Source organism: Serinus canaria, chromosome 19 (assembly GCF_022539315.1).
Source record: "Serinus canaria isolate serCan28SL12 chromosome 19, serCan2020, whole genome shotgun sequence".
NCBI lineage: Eukaryota > Metazoa > Chordata > Aves > Passeriformes > Fringillidae > Serinus > Serinus canaria.
This window is the reverse complement of record NC_066332.1, coordinates 1,071,384-1,096,101: the sequence shown is the minus strand read 5'-3', so window position 1 is coordinate 1,096,101 and position 24,718 is coordinate 1,071,384. Positions and strand designations below refer to the sequence as shown.

At 58.1% G+C, this 24,718-nt stretch overlaps 2 protein-coding genes across 4 annotated transcripts in view; both read left to right on the top strand.

Moving 5' to 3' along the window:
- Positions 1-3,490: 3,490 nt before the first annotated feature.
- Positions 3,491-12,769, top strand: CUEDC1 (CUE domain containing 1). Its single transcript, XM_018919539.3, has 10 exons — positions 3,491-3,866; positions 4,354-4,481; positions 5,317-5,434; positions 6,815-6,992; positions 7,561-7,644; positions 8,404-8,493; positions 8,926-9,019; positions 9,169-9,227; positions 9,537-9,607; positions 9,817-12,769. The coding sequence occupies exons 1-9, from the start codon at positions 3,576-3,578 to the stop codon at positions 9,602-9,604; spliced, it is 1,110 nt and encodes a 369-aa protein (XP_018775084.3). The 5' UTR covers positions 3,491-3,575; the 3' UTR covers positions 9,605-9,607; positions 9,817-12,769.
- A 710-nt stretch (positions 12,770-13,479) lies between these two features.
- MRPS23 (mitochondrial ribosomal protein S23) overlaps positions 13,480-24,718 on the top strand; it is a 29,131-nt gene continuing 17,892 nt past the window's right edge. Inside the window, exons 1-5 of one of the 3 annotated variants that reach the window (XM_050981613.1) lie at positions 13,480-13,603; positions 13,691-13,939; positions 14,839-14,916; positions 15,025-15,148; positions 15,623-16,469. In XM_050981613.1, the coding sequence (XP_050837570.1) occupies positions 13,551-13,603; positions 13,691-13,939; positions 14,839-14,916; positions 15,025-15,148; positions 15,623-15,760 (642 nt within the window). In that variant the 5' untranslated portion in view covers positions 13,480-13,550 and the 3' untranslated portion in view covers positions 15,761-16,469. Of the gene's footprint in view, positions 13,604-13,690; positions 13,940-14,838; positions 14,917-15,024; positions 15,149-15,622; positions 16,470-24,718 lie in introns of those variants that run through there. The other 2 variants (XM_009094840.4, XM_050981614.1) reach the window with 2 other exon arrangements.

Sequence of the window (24,718 nt, the reverse complement as noted above, 5' to 3'; positions counted from 1 at the left end):
AGGAGGATGTTCCTGCCAGGCTGTGAGCATTATCCCTCCCCAGGAGCCTGACTGAGGCCTTCTCCTGGCTCTGCTCTTGTCCTTGGCTCTGGCAGGGGTGGCTCTGACTTGTGCAAGTCACTGCCAGCTTGGGTGGCAGGAGAGCAGGGTGAACCCCTGGGCTGGCAGGGGGGAGCTGCCCCCCAAGGCCAGCTCGTGTTTGGTTGTATTTTATGGGTTTGAGTGGTGAGCCAAGGGCAGGGGCTGCAGCCAAAGATGTGCCAGTGCCTGAGCACAGGGTGCAGTGAGACAGCAGTCGTGCAGGGGTGTGGGAAAGTGTCCTGTGCTGTCCTGGCAGTGCAGTGACACCAAAACACAGCAGTTTCCGTGCCAGCTCTGTCCCAGCATGTGGAGGCACTTGGATAAAAGCTGGTATGGATGTGGCATTGTGGCAGCCCTTCTTACCCCAGTGCTGGCTCTGTGCCTGGCCCCAGCCTGGCATGGGATGTCACCTGTCACTTCCTCTGTGGCACAGATCAGTGCCAGGACAGCCAGCACTGCTGGATGCTGAGGTGGCTCAGCTGGGGCGAGACAGGACCAGGCACTGCTGGGACAGGAGATTTATCCTGTGCTGCCAGAACTGGTGGGGCACAAGGGCAGTGCCAGCCACACCAGTGTCCCTGCTCTCTGTGACCTGTGGGACAGGGACACGCAGACCAGGAGCTTGCAAAGCCTTTAAGCTCCTCCTGTGATGGGCACAGCAGAAGGGCGAAGGATTATGCCTGTGCCTGGGTTTGGAGGATGGATAACAGCATTCAGGCTCCTTCTGCTGATAACAGGGCAGGAGAAAGGATGGTCAGGCAGCAGCCAAGGAGTCATCCCAGGCTGGTTCTGCACGTGGGGCAGGAGGGCAGAGGGGCCCAGCCGGTGCCCAAGCGCCTGTGCCCACGTGGCCTGCAGGCACATGCCAGCTTCTTTCCTTTTTGGGAAATCCAAAGGATTTTGCTTTTCCTGGCATCTCCCCAGCCCCTCACTGACATCACAGAAATAAGGGCCAGGAACATGTTGAGCCCCTTGCCCAGCTGCCAGCGGGGTCCTGCTGCCCTCTCTGCTGCTCACCTGAACACTGCTGCAGGCAGCAGGAGCTGGGGAGGAGCTCAGGATGCAGCTACCTGTTGGGCTTTGAAATCAGCTCCTGCCAGCAGGGCCACTTGCTTTTCCCTGGATTTTAACTCATGCTGATGTAGTGATTTGCATTTCTTTGGATTAGCGGCAGGACTTTGAAAAATGGGTTTAAAAGTCTTCAGGGCATGTGAACTGCCCTGGTCTGTGTGGCCCCTGCCAGCCCCGAATTCCTGGGGTGTATCTCAGGGCAGGGAAGGTCCCAACACATTCCCCTGGGACTGTTTGAAGCCAGACGTGCAGAGGAGCCTTTCTGGTGTAAAACATCTTGTCCCCATGCCTAGTTTTGTTCATCTTCTGACCAGATTTCCATGGCTCAGCACGTTGCTGTGCTCAGTGCCACTATCCAGCACTTCCAGGGAGCTGTCCCAGACTCTCGGGCAGTGTTGGCTAACATCTCCCCTGAGCTGGTGTTGGCAACAGGGGGATTGCCAGTGCCTGGCACAGCCCTCATGGTTACCGAGAAGCCTTTAAATACACACTCAAAGTTCAGATGCTGGGAGACAAAGATTCCCCAGCCCAGGTACTTGGGTTACTCTGTGGAGAATTCCAGCCTGATTTTGGGGGTTTATTGTGCTGTTTGAGGTTTATGGGCTGGCACAGCACTGCTGAGCCAATGGTTCTCCACAAAAACTCTCATCTCCATCTGTGGATCGTGTGTGTGTGTATCCAGCATAAGCTGTGTTCCCGTGGGTGTCCAGGCTCTGGGAGTAGCCAGATCTTGTAAGGAGGTGTGTACCCTGTGAATGTGTTACAACTCAATTTAATACGTGACTAAGCCAGCCATGCAATATTGCAATTAAAGTATAATTCCAGAGGTGTGAACAATGCTGGCTCTTCGCTGGAATGAGTCAGGGGAGCGGAGGAGGAAGCGAGCAGCAGTGTTTTATTAATTGACTCCAGCGGATTTATTTGTCCTCAGTGAATAGAGCCGGGCAGAGCTGTCGGAATTGTTCCCGCTCTGCTCCACGCCTGGCTCCTGGCAAGCTGATCCTGGGGACTGGGAATTACTGGGATGGAGACAGTTCCTGGCTGAGTGACCAGTTAAATGGATATTATTAGTGAGCAGGAGCGAGCTGGGGGCTCCTGGTGCTGTTTGGAAATGGCCCTTGTGCCTGACAGTGATTCTGCTGCTGCTGCTTTTCCCTGGGTCCTGTCCTGCCAGGGAGCAAATGCCACAGGAAGGTGGCACCGGATGGTCCCTGGCACCATGCTCAGCCCAGGGACCAACTGGTGCATCCAAATGCAAATACTCCCAGGATTACAGAAAAGCCAGGGAAGGAGAGCAGAGTGTGCCTGGAGCAGGAATCATCCCTGTGATTCCTCTGGTACCAGAGCAGCGTGGTCCCTGGGGATGAGGGTTGGGGTAAATTAGCAGTGGGGCAAAAAATGAGCTTCTCCCCGAGTTCCCGGTGTATTGCAAGAGTGTTTTGTTCTCAGCAGCCTCTGGAAGCCCCTTGGAGCAGCTCAGGGCTGTGGCTAGCACAGGGGCCGAGCACTGGGGATGTGGCTGTCACACACAGTCTTGCTGGGCAGGGGAGAGCCCAGGTGACCTTCAGAGGTGACTGCTTCTCTTAATGGCTTGGAATCTGATTATACCATTTTGCTAAGAAATGTGCTTGGCACATTCTTCTGCATTAAATACCATTTAGGGACAGTTATCCTGAACTCTCTGCCTGCCGCTTAGGAAAAAGCCTTTGAAAATGATATTATGGATCAAAAGTGTTCCTGGGGTAATTTTGTTTCAAACAGTGGAGTTAATCCAGAACTGAATTTGGCCCTGCATTTTCAAACGAGAAGCAGTAGCTGTATAATCTGTTTATGGTTTTAAAGTGAATGTTAATCTTGGATTTGGTAGCTTTTCCAAAAGGTCGATTTGCCGTGCTGCAGAGCATTTTAGCCCCCTGCCCTGACACTCTCTGAGCCGACTCCCTGTTTTATTTTAAAGAGTGATTTTACTGTGTTTATAAATACATGTCAAACCTGGAAACGTTAAATCTGGGCAGCCCTCTGCAGTGGAAGTAATGCCATTTTTCTTGCCTTGCATTTTGTTGGTACAGCTCCTGGCACGGCACGTCCAGGCTCCGGCGTGCCGGGCCCGCTGTGGGGATGGCTCAGTCCCACGAGGATGCAGTGGGATGGGTGGAACGGAACAGAATGTCCCCTGCTGAGACAGGGGAGCCTCTGGGTGCTGTCCCTGGTGACTCTGTCCCCTGGTGACTCTGTCCCTGTCCCCTCCGCAGGTGGGAGGATGCAGCCGTGCGCCGGGGGCTGACACGCGGAGCCGCCGGCCGCGGGGAGCGGGACCCCCGCCGCCCACCCATGGTCCCGGCTGGCAGCGGGGGCAGCCCCCCGTGAGGAGGGGCACGGGCACAGCCGGGACCGTGGGCACCGAGCCCCGCAGCCGCCCCGCCATGACGAGCCTCTTCCGCCGGAGCAGCAGCAACGGCGGCTCCCGTGGCGGCTCCTCCGCCCAGGAGCTCAACAACAGCCGCCCCGCCAGGCAGGTGAGGCGCCTGGAGTTCAACCAGGCCATGGAGGACTTCAAGACCATGTTCCCCAACATGGACTACGACATCATCGAGTGCGTCTTGAGAGCCAACAACGGCGCCGTGGACGCCACCATCGACCAGCTCCTGCAGATGAACCTGGACGGCAGCGGCTGCGACGACAGCTCGGACTCGGAGGACAGCATCCCCCCCGAGGTAACTGCCTGGGCTCCCCTCTGTGGGCTCTGCCCTCCACAGCTGGGTCGCCATCAGTCTCATCTTGCCTCCTCCTGCCTGGGCACGGTGCTGCTCAACTGCTGCAGGCAGGCAGAGGTTTGAGTGCCTGGATCGGCTGGGCTGCTGCACCAAAGGTTGTCTTGGGCAGCGCTTCAGGCTCAAGCTAAGTGCTCTCCCCCCTCTCACTTGCCCCAAAACCCAACAGGGACCCTTCTGCTGCTGTCAGAGAGACTCCCTGGGGCTGTGTGCACCAAGGGTGGGCTCAGCCACCCTCTTCCCTTGAAAGCAGTACCTCCAAACTCCACCAAAACCCCCCTGGGTGCAGGAGGCCCAGTGCCAGCAGGGTACCCCATCTCTGCGGCACCATTCAGCCTGTGCCATCCCTGTTTTGCTGCTGCACGTGGGGCTCTGGCCTGCTGGGGAGCATTTCCCTGTCCTGCCCTCACCCCATGCTCTCACCCTGCAGATCTTGGAGCGGACCCTGGAGCCGGACAGCTCGGACGAGGAGCCCCCTCCTGTGTACTCCCCTCCTGCCTACGAGAGCCAGGCCTTGGGCAGCCGCTACCCCCGCGCCCCACCCACGCCCCCGCCCAGGTGAGCCCCAGCCCCGGGCAGCTCCTGCTCCTGGGGCACCCTGTGCCAGCACTCGGGGTCAGGCTGAGCCAGCTGGCCCTGGCACAGCTGTCTAGCCCTGCTCCTTATAGGGTCCAGTGAGACAAAGGCAAGGGAGATGAATGAAGCTCACAGCTGGCTCAAAAATCCCTGTGAGGGTCTAAACCACCAACAGCTGAGGGGCCGGAAAGCCGCCCCAGCAACGTGTGGAATGGCAAAAATCAGCTCGGGGGCGGGGAGCACTGGTTGCTGCTGCTGCTGCTGCTGCTGGAAAACACCAGGTGCTGGGCCAGCCCCACCCAGCTGCTCATCACACACCTCGGGCTGGCTCACTTGGCCCCTGGCAGCACTGCTCTGGCTGGAGCTGAGGGACAGCAAGCATGAGCCCTGGGCATCTCTGTGCCAGCCCCTGCCCTCTGTGCAGGCTGGGGGTGACATTGGGAGAGAGACGTTTGTCAGCTTCGTGGGCAAATCCCTGCAGTGCTGGGGCTCCACCGGGCTGGTTTTTGGGAGTCTGAGTGAAACAGGGAGGAGAAGGAAAACCCAGCATGCAGAGTTGCATGGCAGGGTTTGAAATACAGCTCCCAAATATTCCAAACCCTCTAGGAAAGCCTTTCACTCTCCAGAGCTGATGGTAGCTTTGGAGGTTCGGGGATGTGCTGGGGTTTCGTGGTTTCCAGGACTGCTGGTGGAGCCGGGCATGCCCTGCTGTGCCAGGCCCTGCTGTGCCAGGCCCTGTGCCACGCTGCCACAAGGGGATGTGTTGGTGTTGGTGGGTTTCTCCTCAGCAGAGGTGCTGCCTGTGCTTGCCCCGCAGGACGGACGTGCCCAGCAGCACCGTGCACTACAGGAACTGGAACCCGCCGCTGCTGGGCAACCTCCCCGAGGACTTCCTGCGCATCCTGCCCCAGCAGGCTGCCCCAGCTGGCACACAGGTGAGCTTGGCCACCCCTTCCAGTCTGCTCTGTGGGGTGGCATGGACACCATCGCAGTCCTCAGCCTCCCTGAGCTTGCAGCATCAGCATGCTGGAAGCATCTGGGTACCGGGTGTGGACTCACCCAGAAGTTTGGGAGCATGTCCTGTTCAAGAGACTGAAGTGGGCAAGGTGAGAAAGAGTTGTCAGCAAAGCTTTGATATTTTTCCTACATTTTCCCAATGATTAGTGCCAGAAATGCCACTTGCCATAAGCTCCTAATATTCTCAAGTATTTGAAAATCATTCCCATTGCTCTGGTGAGGAGCAGCAGGACCAGTAATGCTCCTAAGGAGAGCAGCACTGCCGGGGCTTGAGGGCTGCTGCAGTGGAATTTGGGTGGGAAACCTAGTGCAAGCCAGAGGATTTGCCCCTGGGAAATCAGAGTCCACATGTGCTCCATGGTTGTTTTAAGCCACAAAGTTTGGGCGCCAGCAACAGGGCAGGCAACTGGCAGCATCCCATGGGGAACAAGCACCCCCAACACATGCTGGGCATCCTGCTCAGCTCCAGGCATGCCACAGTTTGGGGCATCCCTTGGCCCTTTGGTAACACAGGAACCCCTAAATGGATCCAGCACCCTCCTGTCATGGAGAGGGCTGGGGGGGCTGCAGGCACCCTGCTCCTCACTCTCGTTTCCTCTCCAAAGGCAGCCTGCCACGTTTTCATGAATGATTGCTCTGCAAGTTGAGCTTCACGGGCTCTATTACCTTTCTGGGAATAGGAGTGTGCCAATTCAGTGGGGCTCAGGGGGAGGAGAGGAGCAGCTGCCCTTTTCTTTCCCCAGTAATTGTGTGCTTTTGCTTTTTATGGCTCTCTGGGAGCAGCTACAAATCAGATAAATATTGTGGGCAGGGATGAGGCTGTGCCGCAGCGTGTGGCTGTGCTGCTCCCCAGGTGTGGGGCCTGATGTGCCTCATGCAGGGGTGTTTGTCAGCAGGACACTGCAGGCTCTGCTCTTTGGAGATGGGAGATAAAGCAGCCATGCTGCTGAGACCCTTCTTGTACATCCACACCAGGTCCTGCTATGGCACAACCCCATGGCTGAAAGTCAAAAATCCCTGCCAGCCTGTGCTCTGCTAAAGGAGCTCCAAAAGACTCCCATGTGGGATATCTGTCCCCTCTGCCCTGTCCCCCTTCCCAAGGGGCAGAGGCAGTGATGCCCTGTCCCCCTTTGCCCCCTTTGCCCCGGGCTGTTGGGCAGAGGAGGGAGGGACCCCTCTGGGAGCAGCAGTGGGTGCCCATCGGTGTCACAGAGGGGCAAAAGGCCGAGCTGAGCCCGAGGTGCTGCTGCAGGGACCCCCCGAGAGCAGCACCCAACCCTGCCTGTTTGCCTCCCCAGGGCTCCCCCCGCTGCCGGCAGCCCGTGCCCCGGGGGCTGGGGCCGCGGGGCTCCCTGGAGCAGGAGCGGCGCTGGAAGCAGTACCTGGAGGACGAGCGAATCGCGCTCTTCCTGCAGAACGAAGAGTTCATGAAGGAGCTCCAGAGGAACCGGGATTTCCTTCTCGCCCTGGAGAGAGGTGAAAGGGCCTTCAGAAACTCCTGCTTTTTGGGCGTGTGCCCTGCTGCGGCTCTGGCTGCTGGCAGCAGCGCCCTGCCCGTGGGATCAGGGCTTGTGCCAAAGCAGAGCCAGTACAAGATGTGGCCAGGCTGGGGGCTGGTGGTCTGAGCTGCCCACACTGGTGGGCTGCTCCCTGGACTCCTGCTCTCCTCCCCCTGCCCAGCCCTCTGCGGCATCTCTGGCAGAGCCCAGCAGAATCCACAGCAAGGAGCTTTGGAAATGGGCTCTGAGCCCTCCCCAGCCCTGTCACTGGTGCTTTGCAGGGTCCTGGCAGCACCATCTCTGCTGGTGGCAGGAAAACCACGGGTGTGCTCGTCGTGTGCTTGTGGTGGGTGGGCAGTTCCTCTGCTGCTGCGGGCTCCCACCCGAGTGCTTGTGGTCGCTGTGCAGAAGCAAAGCCCCAGCTCCCTCCCTTGCCAGCAGCCTGAACCTCAGCAGCCACGGGGCTCTGAGGGGAGAGGGGAGCAGAGCCACGTGCTCTGCCTCCAGGGTCTGATCGAGCGGGCCCTGTGCTTTTTGTGTTTCAGATCGATTGAAATATGAGTCAAAAAAATCCAAGTCGACTGGTGTTGCTGTCAGCAACGACTTTGGTTTCTCCTCCGTATTATCAGGTAACTTCCTAAGACAACTTCCAAGACTCTCCACAGCAAGGTCCCCCACAGCCCTGCATTCCCATCCCTCTGCCCAGCTGCCCCCAGAGTGGCTGTGGAGGGAGGAAACTGGCTGATCCCTCCCTGCTGCCCTCCCGGCACGGGAGAGGAGCTGGTGGGTCTTGGGGATGGGTGCTCCTGCATCCTGCCTCCATCCATCCCTGCCCTCCCTGCCTGGGCTGCAGCAGAGGATTGTGCCTGGAGGCATAATGACTGTTCTGGGTAATCCTGATTAACCTCGGAGCAGAGCAGCTGCCCAGAGTCAGAATTAGAGCTGGTGTCTGTCGATGGCCCCACGCAGGGTTGGGCGAGCCTGGGCAGCCCGGCAGGGCTCCAGCTGGGCTCAGACCTGGGGAACAGGGACATGGCTCTGGGGTCTCTGCTTCCCTGACCCAGCTGGGCTTGCTCCTGATCCACTGGGTAGCATCATCCAATACCCAGAGCACAGTCAGAGCCCAGGGGAATTTGGAGCTGCTGACCCTGGAGGGAGGTGCTGGGACTGGGACTGAGCACCTGTAATGGTGTGCTGCCAGCCCACAGCTCTGCACCCCCAGTCCCAGGGGTTGTGTCCCCAGAGGTCCCCATGCAGAGCCAGCCCCCTCATCCCACCTGCTCTCCCCACTCTGCCCTTGGCTGGTGCTGGAACTGGGAGTGATGTGTGGCAGCCCCCTCTCCAGGCAGGCAGGCAGGCACTCTGGTGAGCAGCTGTTTGCCTTGCAGGTGAGGGAGCTCCCTCTGGAGCCAGCGAGGCCGGCGGGGCCGTGTCCGACGATGCCTTATTCCGAGACAAGCTCAAGCACATGGGGAAATGTGAGTGTGTGCAGGGCCCGTGGGGGCAGCCTGGCAGGGCTGGAGGGGACCTGGGAGTGGGGTGGGCAGGGGCAATGGCAGCAGTACCTGGCACTCTCCCAAACTCATCCTCTCTCTGAGAAGTCACAGCCTGCTTTTCCCACCACAAATTAGAGCAAGGCCCTTGGGTGGCCCCAGCTGGGCTGCAGGCACTGGGGACGCCGGGAGGGGTGGGTAAGGAAGGTCATGGAAATCCCAGAAAAAGGGGAAAACATGAGCACCTTCCTCCAGGGACCAAGGTGTCCCTGTCTCTCTCAGGTTCTGGGCATCACCACAGGGTGTTGGGTGCAGGTGGCTCTCACACCCCTGGCCCTGCCCCTCTTCTTTCCCCTGCCCATGGCAGCTTTGGGAGAGGTTTTTGGGTGAGACCCTCATGCAGCTGCTTCCTTCCAGCCACGCGCAAGAAGCTGTTTGAACTCGCCAGAGCCTTCTCTGAGAAGACGAAGATGAGGAAATCAAAAAGAAAACACTTGTTGAAGCACCAGGTGTATCCTGAAAGGGGCTGTGGGGCAGGGGGGCCTCACTTGGGTGCCTCCCCAAGGGCTCCTCTGTGGCTGGAATGTGGGCTGGGAAGGGGGGCTGTGGTCCATGGCCACATCCTGGCCCCAAAGTGGTTTTCCTTAGTGGAGGGTGCAGGATGGGGACAGCAGCTTCCACAGCAAATCTTCTGGATGACGTGGAAGGACATGCATATGGTAAGGAGTGCTGTGCCAGGCTGTGCTGGGTGTGCTGGGCTTGGCACGGCTGGCTCCCGTGGTGCCACAGCACCCCAGGGCTGGCTCAGGTGTGAACACCTGGCAGAAATGCCCCTGTGGGCCAAAAGCCTCCAACCGGTGTTCTCAGGTGTGTTCTGGGAGAAACTCCCCAAGTCCCCCTGGGAGTTCTCTCTCTGAGCAAGGCCACCCTGCCCTGGGGACAGCTGGGCTGCCTCCCCTGGGCTCCTCCCCAGTGCAGGGGTGCCCTGTGTGGAGGTGGCTGCAGCCCCTGCTGCCTCTGCCTTTCAGATGAAGAGTTCCAAGCACGGCGGCAGCAGCTCCGGGAGGAGGAGGAGACACCGAAGGAAGGGCAGTAAACGGTGAGAGGCATCTGGGCATGGGTGGTCACTTGGGTGTGGATGGCCCAGCCTGGCTGGAGGAAGAGCCAGGTGCTTTAGGCTGGGTCCAGAGTGTGTCTGGGTGGGGACGAGCCCCATCAGTGGCCATGGGTGCCAGGGATGGGACAGCCGGGGTGCTGTCACTGTGTGGCTGAGCCTGAGCACGTGCTGTTCTCTTCCCCTCCCTGCAGGTCCCAGCTCTGGGGTTTCTTGCTGGCACAGGACGTGCCTGAGGCTTCATCAGGAGATGGCTGAGAAAGGAAAAACCCACCCAACAAACCACCCAGATTTTGGCTGTTCCCCCTCTGCTGCTGTACTCTGAAGTACAAGTATCGAAGTGAGGCACAATGTTTTCTTACCAGTGGTTTGTAAACAACTTTTCCTATCGAGAAAATCAGCCAAAAAGGAAAAAAAAAAAGGAAAAAACAAGCGGGCAGCTGGTGCGAGCGGCTGCGGAGGAGCCAGCGAGCTCAGGCTGGGGAGGGGCAGCTCCGCCCGCTCCCTCGGCCGGCGGCACGGGAGCAATGAAATCAGTTCTACTAACGAGGATCCGATCCCACGTGGGCTCTGCCTGGCCGGAGCGCTCCTGAACATATCTGTAGTGGTCTGATGTAACTGCACTCTGCGCACACCGGAACAAAAACCACGTGAGAAAGGGAAGCTAACAGCCGTTGTCTATTATTGCTAGGAGTAATGAGCAGAGATTCACATCAGGTAATAGTCAAATAATATAAATTGTTTATAAAGGAAAGGCCTTCTTTTCCTAGGCGTTTCACTTTGAATTAAACCTTTGCCTTCGGCATTGCTACAACTGCCTTGAAGTTGGGGAGCTTTGTGGGGCAGCACCAAGGGCTGGATTTCACAGCAGTTTAACCCTCACTGATGGAGCAGAACACGTCCCACGGGCTGTGGGGTGCTGGGGGTGCCTGGTGTGGTCCCTGGGAGCTCCAGGCATGCCCCCGCTGTAGGTGAGAGGCAGAGCCCAAGCCAGGGGCTGGCAGGGCTGGTGGAGGTGTTTCCAGCACAGAGCTTGTACCAGGGCCTGGGGGCACTGCTGGGTTTGGTGCGGGGCAGGAGCAGAGCCCCTTCCTCGTGCCCACAGTGCCGGAATCCTGCAGCTCTCAGAGATGCTGTCAGGCTAAAAATAATTACATAAACAAATTCCTTCGCTGTGTAAGTAATGAGTGACGAGCGTAGTCAGGATTCGCTCCCGCCAGCACATTTTCTTCTCCTTTATCGGCACAACGCTCCCTGCCAAATGCAGGAGGTGGCTCTAGACGTGCCTGCTTCACTCCCTGGCTCCTGCCAACCAGCACAAATGTTGCAGGATTGGAGCTGTGAAGGCGGCAGACGCAGGAGCCCCAGCCATCAAACACTCACGCAACTGTTTTCCCTGCCTCTCGGCAGGGTTTGGTAACAAAAGTCCCCCTTGCAGGCGCTGGCTCCCGGCAGGCTCCTCCTCAATCCCCGCGGAGCCCGCCTGCCTTTGAAGTGGACGCCAAGATTTCCTCCCCCGGCAGCGCTGCAGCTGCTGCACCTGTTGAGCGCTGCTGCCGTCCCCTCCAGCCGTGCTGGGGATCAGGGCATCCCCTGAGCTTCACTCCCCTGGTTCCAGGGCAGGGCTGATTCCAGGTGTCTGGAGGATGTCTCCGTAGCACAAAACTCTCCCGCAGCACCGGCGCTCAGACACGGGCTGGGGTGCCGAGGGCCAGGGCAGGTGCCGTGGGCTGGGAGCACCCTGGGATGCCAGCCAGCTTTGGGCTCCTAAAATCAAAGCAGCAGAAATCCCACCCCACCCAGCCCATACCAGTTTTGGTGTCCTCTCCTTTGTTCTGAAGGACTGTAGAGCAGTCCTGAGTCGCGGCAGCACGGTGACAGGTTAGGGCAGCCCAGGCCACGCTGGCTGTGCCACACCGTGGGCAGCAGCCCTGCTCCTGGTGGGGTGTACAGCTGCCAGGAGTGCTGCAAGGGCACAGGATGCCCCATCCTGCCCTGCCCTGCCCAGGGTAGGAGGTGGGTCTGGAGGAGCACCTGCCTCAGGGTGCAAGGGGCTAAGGGGGAATCAGGGAATGGAAAATCCTTTAGTCCCTGGGTGGGATTTCCATTCTGAGAGAACTGAGGAGAAGGAGGGGCTCCTTCCCTGCCCTCGCTGGCCCTGGGGGCCCTGGGAAGCTGCCGTTCCTCCCTCCCAGCCCAAAGCAGCTCTGCATATTTGGAAGAAAGTCAAACTTGGAAGCGGATCAGGCTGTCACCACTCCACGGCGGGCGGCGGTGCCAGCGCGGTTTCCATGAGCGCAGGAAGCTCCACGGCCAGGAGGGGAATTCTGGAATTCTGCTCTCCCAGGCTGGGAGCTGCTGGCCCCAGGGCTGGGCTGGGCTGGTCCTGCCAAGGCTGCAGGGATGCTGCGCTGCCCTGGGGAGGCTGGCACAGGGCCACAGGCCAGTGCACCGCTGGGACAGAGAGGGGACACTGTCCCTCCTCCCAGGCTGCTCGTTAAGGGACACCTGGGTCACCTGTGCCAGCCAGCTGTATGCTGGTGGAGCAGCCCTGGGCCAGCAGCTGCCTCTGCTTTCTGCCTGAGCTCGTCCCCTCTGCCCCCACTGAGAGAGGGACAGCGAGGAAAGGTGGCCAGGGCTGGCAGCTGGGGAGGGGACAGCACGGGTGGGTGCCAGTGCCCAGCCCTGCTGGCTCTGACCCTGCTCCATGGCCACCCAGGCCTGGCACAGGGCTCTGGGCACGGCTTGGCCACCAACAAGTCATCCTTACACATGCCAGGCCAGGCACAGCCTCTGGGTGATGTCACTCTGCAGCCGTGTCCGAATATCCTGGAGGCACAAAGCATCATTTCAGGGGAGGTGGAGAGGGGTTTTTGTGTGCTGTAAAACACAAAAATCAGGTCTATGGAGTGGAAAGGCCACAAACCCAGCTTGGGAGCCAAAATGCATTTCTTACATAAAAACGTACAATTCTCAGTGATGTTTGTATCATTTCTCTACAGAAAGGTTTCGACAGAACAAAACAAACTGATCTGTGACGTTTGTGAGTGTGGCTATTTTAGAATTTATCTCCATAAGTGATTTTTTTCTTAAAGATGTTTAATAGTAATTCCTATAATAAAGTCCCGTTGTACTCTTAACGCTGTATATTTGTTTTTAACACTGTGTATTTTTTTTACTCTTTACAGGGGGAAGAAGAAAGAAGGGGCTGGGGAGGGAAGGAGCAGCTCTGGCCCAGCTCCAGCTGTGCCACAGATGCAAACGCCCCAGTTCTGGTTTGCTGCTCCTGATGGGGCTGAACTTGTGTCCAGTGGTTCCCTCAACAACCCAGAGCCATCCCCGGGGAAGGAGCCCTGGGGGGCACACGGAGCATCCCCTCCCTTGCAGGGACAGCACACAACCCCCTGTGCTGTGCCAGCCTTCATTTCCCGCCAGCATCGGAGCGGGAAATTCTTTCCCTGTGAAAAAAAAGCCCGGGAAAAGTCAGGGCATTCCTGCCTTAGACGCCAAAAGCAGCGAGAGGCGGGAGGCAGGCTGGCTGCCCTGGGGAGCGCAGGGCCTGCCCCGGCAGCTCCCTCTGCAACTGCGGCTCTCCTCGGGCTCTGCTGCCCGGCTGGGGCTCCTGCGGCCCCCGGTGTGCCGTGGAAGTGCACTGCCCCCTTCCTGCGCCGGGCTGCAGCCCGGGAGGGGATGGCATCTGCTGGGATGAGCTTTCCTTCCTTCCTCCCTTCCCTCCCTCCCCAGGCTCCTCACGGGCTCGGCCATCGCCTGGCGCTGCCTGGGCACTTCCTCCCGCCGCCGCTCGGCACTCGGCCGCGTGCCCTGGCAGCCGCTCCGGTTCCGGTTCACCTCCCGTTCATTTCCGGTTCCGCTTCCGGGTGCGCGGCAGCACCGGGCCGGGCTCCGGGGCCCGTCCGGCGGCACCGCCATGGCCGCCTCTGCCGGGAGCCGCACGCAGAAGATCGGGAGCGTGTACAGCCGGTGCGGAGGGGGGGTTCAGCCGGGCCGGGGCCGGTTCTCCGTGAGCGCGGCCCGCTGAGCCCCCCCTGAGCCGCCTGTCGCCCGCAGGGCGCGGAACCTGGTGCGCATCGGGCTGCTGCGGAAGCCGCTGTGGCTGGACGTGTACGCCGCGTTCCCGCCGCTGCGGGAGCCCCTGTTCCGCGTGCCGCGGCCGCGCTACGGCGGCGGGGACCCGATCGGCGCCGTGCTCTACCGGGAGGACACCGTGCGGGCGTGGGTCCGGGGGCACCGGGGCTGGGGGGGAACCGGGGCTGTGCATCTGGTTAATAAATCGGGGCCGCGCTGGGGTAAATCCGGGTGGGTTTTTAAAAATAATCGCGGTGGTTTTGGGGGTAAGCTGGGGTTGTTTTTTGGCATTAACCGGGGTGGGTTTTGGGGTAAATCAGGGTGGGTTTGGGGATAAATCAGGGTGGGTTATTTTTTTAATAAATTGGGGTGGTTTTTTAATAAATCAGGGTGTGGGGTTTTTTTAATAAATCAGGATGGTGTTTGGGATAAATTGGGGTTTTTTTTTAATAAATCAGAGTGGGTTTTGGGGATAAATCGGGGTGGGTTTTGGGGATAAATGGGGATGGGTTCGGGGATAAACGGGGGGTGGGTTTTGGGGATAAATGGGTGTGGGTTTGGGGATAAATCAGGGTGGTTTTGGGGATAAATCAAGGTGGGTTTGGGGATAAATCAGAGTGGTTTCAGGGATAAATCGGGGTGGTTTTGGGGATGAATGGGGATGGTTTGGGGATAAATCAGGGTGGTTTTGGGGATAAATCAGGGTGGTTTTGGGGATAAATCAGGGTGGTTTTTTAATAAATGGGGGTGGTTTTTCTGCCCTGCCCCGTGTTTCTAATGGAGGAGGAGGAGGAGGCTCCTCTGGAGCTGCTCTGACCCACGGCTGCTGTGATTAACCTGAATTTATTAGCACAGTTTAAACAGAAGCTGTGTGGAATCCCAGACAGGTTTGGGCTGCCAGGGACCCTGAAGGCCACCCAGTGCCAGCCCTGCCGTGGCAGGGACACCTCCCAGTGTCCCTCCAAGCCCATCCAGCCTGGCCTTGGGCACTGCCAGGTGTTACAAGGCTCCTGAGGAAAGGAGGAACAGTTTTGTGCTTGCTCTGCTGCCCCCTCAGTGCTCTGACTCTGCTGCTGTCTGTTCACTCCTGATTTAGCTGCAAAACCTAAACAGTTTCCTTCTCTGAGCAGGAGGTTTTACAAAGTTTATGGCAATGGCCCCAAACCTTTCGACCTGACTCAGTTAAACTTCAAATCCACCTGCCAGAGGTAAGGTGATAATCCAACAGAAATGTTCCTGAGGCTGCCCCCTTCTCCCCTGCAGCCAGGCACCCAGAGCATCTCCTGTGAGGGTAAAACAGCAACTTTGCTACCCAGGTTTGTTGAGAAATACAATGAACTGAAGGAAGAGGGGAAGATTGAAGAGGAGAAATTGTTTGAAGAAACAGGAAAAGCCCTTTTAGCCAGTGGGATCCTTTTACAGAGAAGAGGAGTAGACAAGGTGAGTATGAAATCCCCACCGAGCTCCGTGGATTGAGAGAACTCCACTGCCAGGCCCCTGATGCTGAGCTGGTCTGAGTGAAACCTCAGCACAGCAGTCTCACACCTGATGGCCTCAAAATGCCTTTGCTGTGCAGAGAAAACTCTGCTCCTGTCTGGCCAGGGCTGAGGCACCTGGGGGCCAGAAAAGATGTTTTTCTGGGGGTGGAACAGAGTAACCGTTCAGATAACCCGTGGTGTGTCTGGTGAAGCATTTGGAACTTTGTGCATTTGCTGTTGCATCTGGAATCTTCCCATGTTTTAGCTGGAGGTCAGCAGCCTCTCTGGGGATGTGTGACAGGGTGTTGTGCCTCCACAACACTCTCAGCAGGAGTTCAACCCCTTTTGGGCACACACAGGGCTGCTGCTCCCCTCAGCACCCCTCAGAGGCGTTTCCCAGCCCGTTTCATGGGATCTTTGCTGTCCTTCCCTGCAGGGTGCTGCAGCCAGGGATGCTGCCTTGCAGCCCCAGCTCCAGGCCGTGCTGGGGGAGCTGCAGGAGAAGAGGAAGGATGGGGAGGAGCAGCCACCAGAGCTGGCAGGGACACAGAAGGAGAATCCCTGTCCCTCCTGACAGCCCTGTCACCTGCCAGGAGCCACCTCAGCCCTCCTGGGGGACACTGCCTGAGGAGCAGGGCCTGGTGCCCTCCAGGCTCTTCCATGGCACACATTCTCCCCGTTGATAAAGTCACAGAAAATCTTATTTCTTTTAGCATTCACAACTGTTTTCTGAAATCAAGTTGGAAAACACCGAGTGCCAAAGTGGAACATTAAAACATTCTCTTTAAAAAGTGGAAGTTCTGCCTGCTCAGGTGTCTGTGTGCAGCAGTGAAGATGTTTCCTGCTGGGGGATGCAGATCCTGTTTGATGTGTTCCAGCAGCTGTCTGAAGTGCCATCTTTTTATAGCTGATTGAGGAAAGCTGCTAATTATAGCAGTGCTGTAATGTGCTCTTCCCATCCCATCATTTCCTTAGATTCAGAGCGGGATGAGGGGTGGCTCTACCAGAAAAGTGGGAGCTTTGCAGTTTTTAGTGGCTCCTGATGAAATTGGCCACCTTGGAAGTGTGAAAATGGGATGTGCCAGCTGTTTGCTGAGAGAAAGGAGATGCTGCTTGGGAAGAGTCACTGGAGACCTGGCAGAGACAAAAATAACAGCCAACCTTCCTGGGACTGGGAGGGAGCTCTGCCCCTGCCTGCACATCCAGGGCCTGGCTGATCTCTCATTAAACATTTGGCTCGGGCTCTGTGAAATACAAACAGTTTGGTTTGTGTCTTTCTTTGAGATTTTTGTTGCTTTTCTTTCATTTGTGATTCTTTAACATCCCGGACTGGCACTACCCCCACTCCCAGCTGTGAATGATGTCCAGCCCCTCCCTCCGTGCCCAGTTTGGTGCTGCTGAGGTGCAGGAGAGCTCGGTGGCAGTGAAAAGCAGGGTGTGAAATGCCCCTGGTTTGCTTTCTGTGCCTTGCTTCACTCCTGGCAGCGATGTGAGTGCAGCAGAATTGCTCAGTTATCCTTGGAAGGTCAGACTTCCCTCCCAGTTTGTAGAAGAGCTGAACCCTCTCAGGGGTCTGTTACAAAGATCTCTGTGTTTTAGCACTGCTCCATTTCCAGGACCAGCAATAACATCGAGTTTAGAGCCCTCCAGAGCCCTGGGGTGTGCCCTGACCGAGCTGCTGTGCAGAGCACCCGAGGAGAAAGTTGGAATTGGTTTTATTTTGTGTTGAAAAAAGTCAATCCCCTTGGGTTTGCCCTCGGGGACAGCTGTGACCTGGGGGAGTGAAGTGAGACCCCTCAGGGGCTTTTCCTGCCCGTGACCACCTGGGGAGGTGATGGGGACCAGCTGCAGGTCGTTAATTCCCATGACCACAGCGATGGCCACAGCTGAGGGCGTTTTGGGGCGATTGGCCCGTGCCAGGGAGCCAAAGGCCGGCAGGGGAAGGGCAGGAGGCCGTGGCTGTGAGGAGCTGGCAGGGTGCGGGTGAGCTCCACGCCCTGCCCTAGCAGTTCTTGCTGTGCCGCCGAGTTCACTCCGGGCTTTCGAGACAGGTACGTGGCCAAACGTGCGGGAGAGCCTGGAAATCTGTGCGGGAGAGCCTGGAAATCTGTGCGGGACCCCGTGTTTCAGAGGGGGGGAGAGCAGGAGTTGTGCCATGGTGCGAGAGTGGGAATGCTCTGCTGGAAGCTGCCAGGGCAGACCCGGCCCTGGGCTGGGGCAGGGCAGGCTGTGGGCGATGGAGAGGGGCTTGGAAGGTTCAGCGCCGTGGGTTTGCTGTGTGTGCTGGGTGCCGGGGATCGAGCTCTGGAGCATTTGGTGCAATTCGGATAGAACCAGTTAAACCAGCGAGTCGATGGGCGCGTTTGCCGGGCTGGGGGGCGATGATGATGGTCGGGACTTGCTGTGACTGCGGGAATTTAATTAAAAAGTTGTGGGGAACAGCCGGGGGGCGATTTGTCACTGTCGGGGCGTTTTCCCGGCAACAGGAGCGGCCGGAGCGGCCCCGGTCCCCCGGCGCTCCCCGCTAGGTGGGAGCCGCGCTCCGCGCTCCCGGCACCGAGCGGCGGCCGCGGCGCTCCCGAGCCCCGCCGGGCACCGCAGGCGGGGAAATCTGAGCGGGAGCAGCGGCTGCGAGTCCCGGCTTTCACCGGGAAATATCTGAAAAGGCAGCGGGGTGGGAGCTGCGGTGATGGAGAGCGCCGGGGTGCGGGGTTCCTGCCCCGGGCAGGGCAGAGGCCCCGAGCCAGGGACGGCTCCTGCGGGCCGGCGATGTCCCCGCAGCCATCGGAACGCTCGTTCCTGCCACTCGCAGAGCGGTGGTGCTGCCTGGGCCGTGCCCAGCCCGTCCCGGGGACCTTTCCTGCTCCAATTCCCGACCTTCCCCCCGCGGGCTGCGGGGCCAGCTCCTCCCGCTGCCTGCCGGGCTATTTGCGGGCCGGTAAATGCCGGGGTATCGGTTACACGGAGCCTGACTCCCGAGGCTCCAAAGGCAGCGGGCAGGGACACCTCCCACGGCCAGGCTGAAGGTTCTCCAGGGCCTGGTCCCAAAAACGTGAGAGTTTCGGGGTGCAGAGCTGCCTGCCCTCCGGCAGAATGCAGGGGGGACTGCAGGGATCTCCCAGGGATGCTGCAGCATTCCTTACACCGATGTTTCCCCAGACAGAGCAGAGGTGTCCTGCTGGAGCAAACACCTCCAGTCCCACAGGTCAGGGCTGCAGAGCCGGGCTCTGAGCTTGGGCTCAGTTTTAACCCACAGGCAGCTGCTCCCAGAGCCCTGCTCAGCCCCTTCACGTGTTCCTGGGCCCTGGATTACCCACTGGTATGTGTTGAGAGCAGGGGAACCAAGGATTTAATAGGATCTAATGTCTGGAGCTGCCAAAATAATTCATCAGCTTTGCTGGAAAAACAGGTGATCTGACCTTGCCAATGCCAAGCTTCACCGAGGCAGATAATAAAGGGTTTAGTGTTTAAAGAACATGGCTCCAAGTAAGATATAAAATTGTTGGCTTTGCCACTCTGTGGAATCCTCTGGGATTTGCCTCTGCCCAGCCTTGCTGAACACACACATTTGGTTTCAAACCTGCCCCGTTTTGAGCTTTGGAATATTCCAGAAATCTGTATCTGTTAGGAGAATGGCTGTGGAATCGGAGCAGGGTGCTGGCTCTGGTGTGCTGTGTTTCCACACTGGACAGGGGAGGGCACAGAAGGGGCTCTGGCTTTGCAGGACGTGGGCAGTGCCAGTTCTGCCACCTGCCTGGTTCTGGTTCTAAACCAGGGCTTTTTAACCAGCTGGGTTTGGTGCTTTTCGTTGTGTTTTGTTTCTGCAGCAGCAGCAATGTCCATGGCACAGAAATTCCTGCCCCGAGGGTTCTGGGCTGTGTGAGCTGCAGGACAAAGCCCCAGGGCAGGGCAGGAGGGTGAGAGCAGCAGGCTGAGCTCAGCAGAGGCTGATGGAGCTGCTGCTGTCTCACCAGTAAATGTTGAGTCCTGGCAGGGCCTGACCCCCTCGCTGGTCAGTTCTGACCCAGGGATGGCAGCCAGGCCCCTCTGGCCGGGTCAGCTGGTGGGGCAGGGTCCCGAGGGAGCCCGGCTCTGGGGTGAGCTCACTCTGGGCACAGCAGCGTGTTTAATGAATCTTTTAACAATCGTTCCAGCAGGGCTGGGCTGCGTGTGTCCCACAGCCCAGCCTGGCTGCCGGGGGCTGCTTTGTTGGCAGAAAGGGAAGTGCTGCCCCAGGAAACCCCTGCGGCGCCATCCTGTGAGCTCTGGCTCCGGTGTTTGCTCCGGGGTCACTCCCCGGGGCCAGTGTCACTCCCCGGAGCCAAGGTCGCTCCCCCAGCGGCTGCCCCAGCCCGGGTTTGCAATCTCTCTCCCCCAGCAGTGATCTGGGCTGTCCCTGTGCTCGGGGTCCCGCCGGAGCCCGGTGCCTCAGCTGCCCTTGGCTCTGCGTGTCCCCGTGCTGCTGCTGCCTCTCTGCATATTGCAAGCTCATTCTGATGTGCGCTAATGCTATTATCCTCCAGAAATTGAAATCAAGTCTGAACCTATAATGTTTCACTGGGAGGGAATTGGGGTTATATATTCCTGTGTACAGCAGCATTCTATTTCAGTCATAGCATTTAATTATGATTGGTGTGTTAGTGCCCACCAGAGCATAACAAATTGTCATTATGTTATTCTGCTGAGTCTAATTTAATTGGCAAGTTGTCACAAAAGCAATTATCCATCATTTATTTTGTTGCCATAACCACATCTTGGAGAGCACCTGCTGTCTGAAGTGGAAAGGCTCTGCAGTCTCTTGGTCCTGGATTTCTTCCACTCGCTGACACAAAGACACCATTTCCTCCTCTTGTTTAAAAACACGTTCCTCGTTTCCCAGCGTGGGCTGGGAGTGCCGGAGGGGATGCTCTGTGCAGGTGGAGCCCAGTTGGGACACCCAGGGAGACCTCGGGGACAGCCCAGGGCAGGGTCTGGGGGTGGTGCTCAGGTGTGGGAGCCTCTCCTCACTTCTGCAGGGCTGGGATGAACGAAAGAGGGAAAGGAAAGCTCTAGAGGACACATTCCCTGCCTGGAGTAAATACAACTCTTGGCTTCCTGCAAATAATTTTGGGTAAAAAGCCCCTGAGCTGCCGGTGGTTGATTCTGGGGTCCAAACACACAGAGGTGTTTGGAGGAGCAGAAGGGCTGCTGGGTCTGGAGCTGCTCAGCTAAGGAACACCACCCAGGTTTGGGGCTGCTGCTGGCCATGCCCAGCCTGGCTCCCAGGGCTGGCACAGCACGGGGCACCTCGGCTCCCCTGGCTGCCCTTTCCTGGCTCCCAGGGCTGCTGGAATCCATCCCAGAGCCTGCCAGCCCGGCTGCTCTGCACGGAGCAAGTCTCAGATAAGGCATCTCGGGGAGATTAGGAGCTGGCAGGGAAGATTAGTGGCTCCTTCTAATCCAGCAGGCAAAGCAATCTCGAGACCAACCCCAAAGTGCTGATTTTTCTCCTTCCTGAGATGGCACGTGGCTGTGACCTGTTCGCTTCTGAGATTTTGGAGATTGCATCCCAAAATCCTGCCAGGCTAATGCAGACTCATGAACTGAGAGCCTGTGACTCACTGTGATAAATGAGTAAATAAATGAAAATCTGTTCTGATGTCTGTATTTCTGTGAGTTACTCCCCTCTCCGCCCTGTCTGTAATCTCTTCCCCTCTGGTAGTTCTGATTAGCTGCTAATGAGGAAAGATGATTTTGTAGTTAAAGCACAGAGAGAGGGCTTTGTTCCTAGTTCTGCTTTTTTAGAATCTTCCCTTCCATGCCTTGATTTTCCCAATCTGTGGGCCTGGATACTGTTGATTTTAGATGGTGTGAAGTTAAATTAATCCACATTTGCAAACCAGTTTGTTTCAAAGGAAGGGGCGCAGTGACTTGGAAAGGAGGGATCATAATTTTTCCCTCCTGGTGTTCCTGCTGAAGATGAACACTGTCCTTGTCTCATTTCCCATCAGTGACACCCTGGAGCTGGCCAGGCTCCGTGCTCACAGTCCCTGGGTTCTGCAGGTGTCCCTGCTGTCCCTCTCTGGTCGCTGCCCAGGGCTGGAGCTTGTCCCTGTTCCCCGGGCTGGCTGTCCCTGAGCCCCGTGGTGGCTCTCAGCAGAGCTGTGGGGCAGGTGGAGGTGCTGGGGCAGGGTTACACCTGCAGCCATGCCAGCAGGTATTTGTGTGTCTGATTTATGGGTGAAATTCCTCGCCACGGAGGAGGCATCGTGAGAGGGCTGAGTGTGATAAATAACTCATTGTAATGTATTATTTAGCAAATTATAATGAAAAGCAGAAAATACACAGAGGGGAGCACACAAATGCATTCCCCAGCTGGCAACTTACTGATGGTTTAGAGCCAGAAAATGGATATTTAGGAGCGTTTGGGAATTTCCATGGCTTCTCCTGGAGATAAATCACCTTTCTGTGGATGTATTTACTGGGTGTCCTGCTGCTGGGTTTGACCCTGGGGGAGGAAATCACCCCAAGAGCCGGGGAGAGGAGTGGACCCGAGCTCCGTGTCCTGCCATGAACCAGAGCTGCTCCCCAGGAGGGAAATCCTCTGGATTCCCTCGGTCCTGCAGCTCCTGGCCGCTGGCAGGAGGGACGGGCACGGGCCCGGAGCAGCGGATTTGGGCTCGGAGCGAGGCCCGCGGGCTGGGCTGGCTCTGCGGGGCATCCAGCGGGGGTGTCCCTGCGGGGAGAGCGGGGGGCGAGCCCCAGCCTTCCCGGGCAGGGCCCTCCCGGCTCTCCAGCCTTCCCGGGCAGAGGTTTCCCGTTTTCCCGGCTCTCCATCCCCGCCGGTCCCGGTGCCGGTGCCGCGGTGGCACCAGGGGGTGCTGCCTGATCGCGCTCGGCGCTGCCACCGCCAGAGCAGCGAGAAGGTGACTCGGCTTTACCTGTTTGCTGTTTTTTTTCTCTATGGTTGCTGTTTGAGTGCTCCCATCTCCTCCCCCGGTGGGACAGCGCTGTCGGGGCGGGTTTCCCGTGGCAGCATCCCGTGCGATGCTCTCTCTGCTCCCTGCTGTTGGGACATTTGACAATCTGTGCCCAGACGCTTTTCCAGCCGAGCTGGAGCTGCCTTGGCAGGGGCCAGCGCGGGGTTTGAGCGCTGAATTTCCCGCTGGTGGCCAGCCCGGGGCTTCCGAGGTCCCCTTTGGGCCGTGGGTGCCAGGGCTGGATTGTCCCGGCACCGAGAGTGGGGCTGCACGGAGGGGAGAAGATAAGAGACTCGGAGAGAACTTGACTGGGTGACTAAGATAAATTCAGTGTGCTGCAGGAAATCGAAATGTGAAATAAAGATCTCAAGCCAGTGAAATATTTAAAAAGATACAGAAGTTGGGTGTGCGCGGGAGCCGTTCCGAGGCAGCCGCCGGGACCGGCCCTTATCAATCCATCACCGGCCTGGCTGGATTTTATAAGAGATAATAGGGTGGAGGGAGAATTGAAATAGAAACTATCCATTACAGGCGCCTGAATGACAGGTTCTCTGTGCAAAGTAAGATCATAATTAACAGCAGAGAGACTGAAAGTTTTCTGCTTTCTGCTGCGGTTTGTTTTCTTTCCTGGCACTGTGGGGCAGGGTGGGCACATGGGGGGACCCAGGGGGGATTTCTGTAGTGCCACAGCCTCTTCTCCAGGTACCTCGCAGGTGCTTTTTTGAGGGGCTCTCCAAAACAGCAGCTTTTCAACAATGTGCTTGATTTTGCAATTCCTTGGGTTAAAAAGGTTATTTGAGCTCCACCTTTTGCTGCTGATGGCTCTTTATTTTCTCCAGCCCCCAAAAATACAGCCAAGATGACCAGCCCTGCTGTGTGGGACACAGGGAGGGTTGGAAAAGCGAGTCACACCTTCTTAACCCCTTTCTTTGCTCTGCTCCAACCCCCGTTTGCAATTCTCAGGATGAAATCCTTGCAGGAGCCAGGTTGTGTTCCCTGCCTTTAAAACGTCCTTCAGAGCACAAAGGCTGGGTTGGAAACGTCTCCGAGTGTTTTTCCTCCTGGCTCATTTAATTTGGGAGCAGCGGCAGGAGCGCTGCTGCCGGTGCTCCCAGGATTTGGGAATGTGGAATTGCGAGGCGAGGAGAGGAATTAGTGGAGCGCTCGGAGTTGCAATAAGCGAGGATTGGGTGGATTGGAATGCTGGGGAGCTGTGAGCAGGCAGGGCCAGCCTGACAGGGAAATCGTCTACAAAGGCTGAGAGAAAGGGAATAGCAAACTCAGGCTGGTGCTGCTGGGAAGGAAATCGTCCTAATTTGCTTGTGTTTGGTAACCCGAGACATAACTGATGACATGAGAAGGGACGTTTGAGAAATGTGTCTTGTGCCTGTTCTGCAAGGCTCCATCTCTGCGTGTGCTGCACGCAGTGTGATCCCACAGCTGGGCTCCAGAACTGCTGCAGGTCTGGCCAGCACCCAGAGCAAACCCAACCTCCATCCTCCCTCTGGTGGCACAGGGGCTCAGAGGTGCCAGGCAGGTCGGTGGGAGGGAGCTGGGTCAGTCTGTGACCTTCGCTCCTCCCTTCCCGGGAGGGATCCCGGCTGTTCGGAGGGTTGGAAGCGGATGATCTCTGGTGTCCCTGTCAGCCCGGAGCGTTCTGTGATTCTGTGACCTTGGAGCAGAGCAGTGGTGGGTCCCAGCCTGTCAGGTGCCCCACCAGGTGAGGTGTGAATGCAGCCCCGCCATCTGCCCGCGGCTGAGAGGGCCCAACAGGTTGTCATTCCATGCCAAACTCTGGAATGCGCTCATTTCTGAGATGAGATGAGTTAAAAACGCCCAAGGCAGAGGAAATGGACACATCAGTGTTGGTATCTCCATCTCTGCCACGGCCCGGCGCTGGAGCGGCTCCAGGACTGAGGGGTCCGTGCAGATTGTGGGGGGAGCTGCCCGGTGGCCTTCGGGTTTGGAAATGAGGCAGCCAGAGCTGGTGCTGCTCCGGCCGTTAATTGGGCCCGTTAATTGGGCCCGTTAATTGGGCAGTAACCTTGGCACAACCTCTAGAGAACCTTCGGCTGTGCGAACCCCCAGCCCGGGGCACAGAGCATCACTCAGGGTCAGGGTCCTTGGGCTGGGGGGAGATGTGGGGCCTGTCCCACCCAAAACCTTGTGTGACCCCCAAATGGTGCTTCCCCTGCTCGGTCTGCTTCCCTCCTCTTCCCGGCAGAGGCAGGGCTGGCAGGGATGCCCCCGTTCCCCCCAGGGCTGGGCTGGGGCAGGAGCCGTGTGCCGCCCCGTGTGCCCCGTGTGCCCCCCCGTGCCCCGTGTGCCCCCCGTGCCCCCCGGCAGAGGATGCCCCCCCGGGCAGCCCCGGCTCGCCCTGGAATCCATCGCAGCGCCCGCCGCCGCCAGATTGCCTTGTCCGTTCCAATGATCTTTAACTCCGCTTTTCCCCGAGCAATCAGAAGCGTTTTCCCGTGGTCCAGGTGGTCTTTTCCCATTTCGCTCTCCGCGCTGCCAGCGCCCAGGGCAGTCACATCTCATCACGCCTTTGCTCAGGCCATTTGTAGCTGCAG